Raw genomic sequence first — 9,718 nt, forward strand, 5'->3', positions numbered from 1 at the left:
GAATATATTTTGGATACTATTGATGGTGCTTAGGGAGTCGGTGAATATATTGAAATTTTGGTGTGGGTTGTTTTCGATATGTTTGAGAGCTGATGTTATGGCGACAGCTCCGGCGGTATAGATGGATCATTTTAAATTCTTTTAAATTGTCAATTAGTTTTAGTGTATTTTTCTAGTTTTAAAACCGGAGAACAATTTACAAATCTTATATAATATATAATTATATTATATATATTTTTCACAAACATTGTTTCGTTTTTATGAATTGTGATTATTTTAATGATAATATTTAAGTTTTATTAAAAATATAGTATTATTTAAGTAAAAACATAAGAAAACCTTTTTTTTTGTATGAAATTTAATATTTTTTTTCCTTGACAGTTATATTACGACGATGTCGATACCGCTTTAAAAGCAGTAAGGAAGAACGATGCTTGGGGTTTACTATATTTCCCTACTAATTATACAACATCCATAGCTGTACGTTTCGTAAACGCCTCTAGGACTTCAGACTTGGACGTAGAACTAAGTACTGTACAGGCTTGGATAGACTTGTCTGGTAAGTGATTGAAAGTTTCCCTGTTAAAAGCACATTACCAAAAATAAAGTTTAAAATACATAAAACTTTAAGAAGGAATTGGGAGTAATAACTATATTTTAGTTACTTACAAGCAAATAAACTTAAAAATAAAATTATTTGACATTAATAGCTAACTGTATTCAATATAGGTATTCAAAGATAGTAAATAATCAATTGTATATATTTTTAAGAAGCATGCATTTTATTTTAACTTTAAGATACACGGGGTGTCACCAATGGGCAACTTCCCCTCCTGTAAATCAATCCCCATCACATTTACTTATTGTATAACATGTAAATACAGATTGTAAATATTATGTTTTGTTCAAAAATAAAAAAAAAAAATAATAAAAAAAAAATAAAAAAAAAAACTTTAAGATATCCTAAAACAAATAATATAATTCAAATAATATACTCAATAACGATAATTGATAAAATTAAAATCAATTCAATTGGGACGATTTGTACGTTGATTCATATTATGTCTTTTTTATCATAGATCAATACATTGGGAATATGGTAAAAGCAAACGTTATTTTTGGTATGCAAGAGTACTTGGGTGTAGCATTGACTAAATGTAATGTTAGCACTAAAATTGGAAACACTCCTATATCGGTTTGTATATTTCCAATAATATTCACGAAAAAATTCAAAATGAAATTATTAATGTATTTTTGTATTATTATAGTTTAAAGAACCAGTATATGGCTCGGTAAATACAACTTTCATTCACTACGCTTCGGCAGCTATACTATGTCTGTAAGTATATATTATTATTATTAATACAATGTTATGGGATAATAATAATACTTGAATTGCATATAATATTTAAACTACAAAATATGTGCAATTCACTTATATGATACCGAAAAAAAAAGAAAATCTATTATGATTTCCATACCTATTTTAATTGTCTTGTTTTTGATAATACAATTTTAATTAAATTAAATATTATCGTTCAGTTTTGAAAACACTGGAACAAAAGGAAAATTTTCCAAAAGACTGGTATTAAAATCTCTTAATACAAAAGTTCAGAACAACTTAAATAGATTATGGGAATATATAAAAGAATAATAAGAAGGTTGGAATTCTACTGTTGAAAATCTTACAGCGTAAAATACATACAATGTGGTAATTTTATTTATCAGACAAACATTTTCCGAATGTTGCATGATATAATGTTTGTCTTCATTAAAACTATAAATATTAGTTATAGGTACTTTAAATGGCTTAGATTATATTGTATGATATAATAATATTTCGCACACGCATGCTAAACATAATATTACTTAATACTTTCCAGTTTAATTTTTATAGTAAAATATATATAGATTTATTTTCAGTACCTAAAACCACTTTAATTCATTAAAATCAAATATTTTATTTTTAAATTTAGTTCATATATCTATTGTGAATTGGTATTATATATTTTTATGATATGTAGGTTATAATTATTGTTCATAACTATTCTCTTGTTTGTATTTAATAAATTAATTCGTGGGATTATAATGTATAAAATAAACCTACAATATTTTTTAAAAAATTCTATAATTCTAAGCTAGTTAATAAAAATGTTTACATCTAAAAACTACAGAAATATGTATACACTTATATATATAATATTTTATGAACCGAGCTATATAAATTTCAAATACCTATATAATACAGAAGAAACTAATGGAATTTAAAAATAGTCAATTAGGAAAATAATTCCTTATTTCATAATCTAAGATCGAGATTTTAAAACGAAAACCATTGTAGATATTATCTGATAACAATACCCTTATATACTATTGATATATCTTTCTTCTGTAAATGTATATAAAAGTTTTGTATCCGTCAAGAAACAACCGTAAGCGAGTCGAATATTCTCAATATTTTTTTATGTAGATTTCAGTTGATATTCGAATATATCAACTTTGATTTTTGATCATTTGTCTTGCGCCGTTAACTTTCGGTGTACTGCAGTATAGATGGTCTTGCGTTACTTTTATTTGTATAAACCGTATTTTTGCTCTTATCAGTTCACGTCTCTTTGTGTTTATCTTTTCAACTTTAAATCAAACAAAATCTAACAGAGTAATACTGACATTCACATATTGGTCTCGATTCATCATTAGCGATCGACGTACATAAGGTAAATGCGAATAGGTGACCATGTAGTGTCTTTCGTATGCAAATTGATCAAAAGTCGTTTGAGTGCGTTATAGAGAAAAAGAGGGAGAAGGGATTTATCGAGCATGTCGGGTAAGATCGAGTAATCATAAGGGAAACGGTAAAATAGCAGTGAGTACCCGCGGAGTGGAGGCAATATTATGTTGACGGAAAATACGCAACATCTTATTAAACGTTATATTACCATAATAATATGATATAATATAATATACGTGTATAGTGCATGCGACTTAGACGTCTCCAAAATAATAATATCGTTTCTCATGCACTCACGGTCCATATTCGTGTAATGGGTTCTTCCGATGGTTGGGAGGGGGATGAGTGCATTATCGTCATGCCAAAATGGTATAATGACAACTTTGTTGTACATGGCGACGAGATAAAGTGTCATGTGCATTGTGATACAAATGATTAAACTTCGGCTACGATTTGTTTCGACAGGTGTTGTTACTATTTGCCGGTACTGTTGACAGCGGGTTTGATTTTAACAGAGAAAAAAGAGGGCATGATGGAAAGGATGATGGTTTCTGGTGAGTATATCTATTTTATATATATATATTTTTAAATTACAAATTCAATATGCGAGTGTAATATTTTTTTGCTCGTATATTTCCCCACGGGGCCGGCGTGGTTACGCATGTCGATATTGTGAAACATCCAATTATAATCCCAAATCGTAAACATGCTCTTTTGCAGGTAAACAATATAAAACAATATAAATAATAAATAGCGAAATTGGGATTGACCATAAAAAACCCTGGAACGAAAATCAAATAAACTAGATAATTACTGTCCGTTCATCACACCTTGGGGCTTGGATAATTGTGATTGTCAAACCATTAAAATATAATTTACTGTGTTTATTGCAGGTATTAAATTCCCCGAAGTTTTAATGTCTACAGTCATAATGCAAATGATAATACACGCTATACAAACGGCCATATCCATGTATGTGATGTACATATACTTTGACAATCCTTATATTGGAGATCATTTTCCCACAGTTCTTATACTCATACTCCTAGGAATGGAAGGAATGATTTTCGGTAAGTTAACAAATCAAAATCACCGAAAGCTATAAACAGTTGTAGTTTTGTTTATGGTCAATAATCAAAATGTTCTGTGTTAACTTATTCACACATATTTTATTTCTAATTATTTAGTACTTGATATTTAAAAAATAAAATGTAATTCATTTATGTGACTTATTATACCGTCATAATGTTATTATCGATTGTAAAAATGTTTGTTGAATTGTGCAGGTTTCTTTATTGGTGCCATATGCAAAGATTTCATATTTGCCGCGTACTTAGGCACTGGCAGTAACATAATGATGTCTTTCACTTGCGGTAAGTTCATTTAACAATTATTATTTATAGTTTAATACACTAATCATGTCTGCATTTGTAAAGTGGGGAAATTCAAAAACTCACTACGGAAATAATTCGGGCTCAAATACTTAATACATAATTATATTAGATGCATTGGAATATTTTAGTTAAACATTTTAATCTGTTGGATTATTTTTGGAAAACAGGATTGATATGGCCTTTGGAAGGTGCACATTACCTACTGAGATTAACTGGTCCTCTGTTTCCATTGACTGCACCGGTCAAGGCTTTGCTGGCCGTAACTGCAAAGGGCTGGTCCTTCGACTCTGAGCCTGTCTACATGGGACTACTATCCATATTTGGTTGGTCAAGTATTATGATCTTAGCCATATTCATCACTAGCAGAATAAACAAAGATCTATGGATCTTGAGAAAATAGGATGTGAATACGAGTTGGTAGACGGACAACCGACCAGAATGAAAAATTAATAATTTATTTTTAATTTTAATTGTTAAGCGAGTGAATTTAGTTCGGTCATTCAATCCATTGTACCATATATTCCAAACTATTCAATACTATATTATGGCAGATAATATAGATACTTGGAATAATACTCATAAATCGTAATGGTTTACACCTTTGTTTATTCACACATATGTGATCGCTAACAAAACTACGTGGAAATGACAATTCCAAGTAAATAATAAATTATTAAACTGTAAATATTGAAAATATTTAGGTGACTTGCTTTTATAAATATTTATTATTGTTAAAACTTCTTGTATTTATTTCTTTTACAAAATATATATGTTTAATTTATTGATTCCATAATATTGTTTAAATAATTTTTATTGAGTTCTTATACTATTATAAATTATTATGTTGATTTATATTTGTAAGTTGTAACTTAAAGTTAATTACCAATAACTTATAAGTAGGTACTTATTACTATAGTGCATAAAAATCAAATACTGTGAGTTCATGTCTTACATTTCTATAGAAATACTTGCAATAGATATTACTTATATATTATATACCTATTTATATGCTATTAATATTTTGACACAGTTGTTATGTTTTGTGGTTTATAAACTTAAAAACTTATAGTGTTTGTGTCATCTATAGGCCAAATCTATAAAAGAGCACTTCTAACTTTGCTCATCTGTTGTATTGGTTTCTATACTTTAAAAGTATTTACTTAGTATACTGTTTTCTCTAGTTTCATTTGTATATAAATGATTTTAAAGGTTTTGACACTTCTTCAAAACTTTTCAACTCATATTCTATAATGGAGTCTAAGAAAAAAAAATGTTTCCTTTGACATATTAAATCAGTTGATAATTTGATTTACATTATAGATTAAATGTGGTTTATTTTTAGGTCATCGTTTTATGAAATTTTTTTTACATACATTTTGAACATTATTTTATTACCATTTCATATATTTACTTACGCGAATATGACAATGCTTTTAACAAAAATAACCCCTAGAATAATGGTATTATCAACGCGTAAAAAATAGCATTGAAAATATCAAATTTAAACTTGAATGTAAGAATTCCAAATTATTCTTTTTCTTTGTAACTGGTTTTATAAAATATACATATTCCAGAGAGTATAATATTGTACAACACATTGTTGATATATTATTGTAGTGACATACGATGTCATATACAAGTTTAATGGGGCCAAAGTTAAGTTAGATAAATAAATCGAATAAAAACTAAAAAAAGTTGAACATTTTGAATGGTTATAAATAGCTCGATGTGAGCGAACATATTTTTAAATTCAAACCAAGCCAAGATACTGCTAAATGAAACATTTGATGTAGGTTAGATTAGGTATCTACGATTGTTTATTTTAAAATTATTTATTATACAGAAACCACCAACAAAGTTGAAGATTAGAACGTTTTAACTGATTTAATAGTGATAACTGATAACTCAGAAAAAAAATAACAAAATATATACATAATATTGTAAAACCATAGGCACATTGCTTCACCTACATTTTTTCGTTCACTCGCTATATAGTTATTAATTATCTACGTAATATAATTCTAATTTCTTCTGCTATGTGTATATAGGTAGTCATATTATTCGATATATTATTACCAACATTATTTTATATTGAATAAAATAAAATAACCTAAAATATGAAATGTAAGGCAGTAAACATAGAAGATATAATGATCAATAATTACTATCATAAAAAAATAACTCTTGAATTAGGTACCTTTTATTAAGGTTATTCTTTCTTGTTTTTTTGTTTGCAAAAGGTAATTTAATTTGTTATTATCAGTATAGCAACCCCTCTTTTCAATTTCTCTTTTCTTCGACCTCTATTTCTCGATATTTTAGATTGCTATTATAGTTCGACGATTTTCACTGATATATTTAGTTATTCTAGTTATAGAAAAATTATACTTATACACACTCACTAAAATATAAAATCAGGAAAAAACAGTCCCAACGATTTTGATATTTTTATAATGTGTTTTGGATTGGCCATGAAGAAAAAGTATCCTTATCTATAAAAATGTTGTGTTATTTATAAAAATGTCCAATGTTTTAAAAAAACGTACGTATTGAATTATTTTTAGTATTCGTTTGAATATTAATAGTTATTTTTTTCATTCTATGTCAAAACATATAATATTTAAAAAAAAATATCGGGACGTTTTTTACGTTAACCCTTCAAAAATGACTGGTAAAATTGTTGATAATATTTTTCATTAATGTAAACAGCCAAATCTTTTACAGTTTTTGTTTACAAAGAAAAGTTTTTAAGCTTATTATTTATAGCTTAAAATCTGTGCTAATTTAATTACCTATTCTTTATTTGTTTACAAAATCGTACGATGGTTTATGATATATTCTTTGAATATATAAAGTAACATAGTGCCTATATGTTATATATTCTACCAAAAAACTATTTTTATTATTTACATCTAATTTTGTATATCATATCATAATATGTACTAACTAATAAAATCATACCATTAAAATATATTATGTCTGATGTTGGGCATAGTTATTTTCTTTATTAAAATATATTATTGAGTAAATTGTTTATTACAATTATCAATTGTTTTTTAAATTTGTAAGAAATAAAATACCTAATTGTTAGGTACTTTGAACAAGTTAAAATTCATAGTGGGCACTCTTACACCACCGGGCTTACACTGATGATGTACAATTACTATTATATTATACAATTACTATTGTATACACTATACATACAATTAGAAGTTACTAATATTTTAATTTATTTTACCTTATTATTGTTTATCAAGGTTATTAATAGTTTCATAAATTACGGCTGCTATTAAATTGTTATTATTTAATTCTGATACTATGTCGTCAAAACCTATATATATTTGAAGAATGTAAATAATATTTTTTTTTTGTATTTTTAGTAGTCAATCGTACGAGTCTCAAGTTTAAAAAAAAAAAATTAAAATACGTATATCGATCCATTATTTTATCATGTAACCACATGGGACACAACTCACGTGTTAGGGATACGATTGGATACGCTACCATTCCAAGTAGATTAATATGAAAAGTTTCAAAAGCTATAAGATTATTAGGTTTTGCATATAGAGCCGAAAAGAAACTTGGCTCATCCATTTTTTTTTTACCCACGAAGAAAAGCATGATCGAGATTCCAAAACCTTCTACGAAAATACAAAACTATTCTCCAACCGTTCGCGCGTGTCAAACCGGGCTCCATATCTATATACGTTTTGACACTAAGCATGTGATTTGGGTTTAATCTAATATGTTTCCATGTGACACGAGATTCGTAATAAGCGCACGTCGTAGTTCCACTGTTGTCATTATATGCGCATTCTTAGACACGTTAAGCGTACTTGAAAATAACTGTTTTCAAAGTGTCACAAAAAATAAATAAAATAAAAACCAATAAAAAAAATTGAAAAAAAATCTCTAGTCTATATCTCATTTTATGACCCGTAGCAACAGTCGTCGGAGTGGACAATAAGAGCGGACGTATACACCACACAGACGCCACAAATCTAAAGGTATATTACGTGAGGACAGCAATATAAAGCAAATACGCCACGGGCCAAAAATAAAGTTTTGCGAGTAAAAATGAGCTTAACACTTAGTCCATGGTGAGATGAGACTTTCGTTTGTATCTTACGGAAATCGGCGATTCAATCCGCGATAAGTAAATAAAAGGTTTTTGGTAGGAAGGGAAGAAAAAAGGGGGAATAAGAGAAAGATAAACTAAAATAAAGATCTCTACAGAAAAACAAACAGCATTAGAACCATGTGTGGCAGTGCAGGTGGTAGAGGGGGAAAAAAAGCAAAAGTCAGTTGCCATTGTGTGCAGTGGCGTTTTCGTTTATCATCGTTTGGGCGGAAGATAATATTCTCTTTCAAACTCCCCGTCATCTCTCTCTCTCTCTCTCTCTCTCTCTCTCTCTCTCTCTCTCTCTCTTTCTCTGTCTTCCTATAGCTACTCGTGTTCCTTTTTTCGGACTCGGCCTTACCCTTTCCCGTATTACACACCTCCACCGCCATCATTTTCGTTGCGGTTTGTTGGAAAAGTCAATATTTTATATATTTCATCGAAGAAAAGGGACTTTTCGACTGCCGTAACGGCATCCGTATAATTCCCTATCTCTCTTTTTCGTCCGTTCCCCGCGTCCGTTCACTACGCCACACACAACGATCTCACACTATAATGGATAGGTATACCTATACTACCCCGCACGTTTACCGCGTTCCACTGCAGTAACACACTGTACTCGGCACACAGTATACACTATACACATATCATACACCCCTGAAACGTGTGTTAGTCGTGTGGTGCACGGCGGGGGGAGGGGTAGCGTAGGTGGGGTGAATTACGATGAAAATTATATACAACCCAACCGCAAAACATAACCTTCAGTCGACCGGACAATGCATGTATTGGTATAAGTACACGCACATCCGCACACGAGCAACAAAACGTATATATATAATCTCTGTGTACGCGTGCGCCGTAAAAATATTCCGCATTGGGACAAAATTATCCTAATAAATAGGCCAAGAGTCAGATTTATACATAATTCATCCACTCCACCAAGGTCCGTCGAACAGCGATTAGGTGTCTGGTGTATCTATAATATTTATATCATATTACGCTATACAATAATGGCACCAGCAGATGGATGAAATTTATGTTTTTACAAAACCACCCCCACCGCCAAGCAATAAAACAAATTCACTATTGTTTATCATCGACAACACTGTTTATGGGTTTCACTATCAGTAAGTACCTACTCAATTTTCTACAGCACGTTAAGTTTCAATTTTTTTTACATTTTTTGAAACTCTAGTCAATTGAGTTGATACTCTTGTATTAATGACGAATATATTAGCCATGTACTACTAACAATGCCATAATGAGTTTGTGGTCAAGGGGTGCTTATGATTATACGATAAACGTTTTGATACGAATGTGCGAATCGTATGAAAAAGTGAATGTTTTAATGTAATTTTAATGCTATAAAATCCCTAGGAAAAATAATACTATCAAATGTATTAAACTGTTTATATACATATTATTACACAAAGTAAATCATTTGAAAATGCTGCAGAGTATCTATAAGGTAAT

At 29.3% G+C, this 9,718-nt stretch overlaps 1 protein-coding gene across 2 annotated transcripts in view; it reads left to right on the top strand.

Annotated features, from left to right (window-relative positions):
- The window catches only part of LOC100569509 (ABC transporter G family member 23), a 36,392-nt gene extending 31,692 nt beyond the window's left edge, over window positions 1-4,700 (top strand). The window contains exons 10-16 of one of the 2 annotated variants that reach the window (XM_003244914.4): window positions 382-559; window positions 1,080-1,195; window positions 1,269-1,339; window positions 3,197-3,285; window positions 3,625-3,801; window positions 4,018-4,104; window positions 4,293-4,525. In XM_003244914.4, coding sequence (XP_003244962.1) covers window positions 382-559; window positions 1,080-1,195; window positions 1,269-1,339; window positions 3,197-3,285; window positions 3,625-3,801; window positions 4,018-4,104; window positions 4,293-4,525 — 951 coding nt within the window. Of the gene's footprint in view, window positions 1-381; window positions 560-1,079; window positions 1,196-1,268; window positions 1,340-3,196; window positions 3,286-3,624; window positions 3,802-4,017; window positions 4,105-4,292 lie in introns of both variants that reach the window. The other variant, XM_008185474.3, reaches the window with a different exon arrangement.
- Window positions 4,701-9,718: the final 5,018 nt, after the last annotated feature.

This window comes from Acyrthosiphon pisum, chromosome A1, assembly GCF_005508785.2.
Source record: "Acyrthosiphon pisum isolate AL4f chromosome A1, pea_aphid_22Mar2018_4r6ur, whole genome shotgun sequence".
NCBI classification, from domain to species: Eukaryota; Metazoa; Arthropoda; class Insecta; order Hemiptera; family Aphididae; genus Acyrthosiphon; species Acyrthosiphon pisum.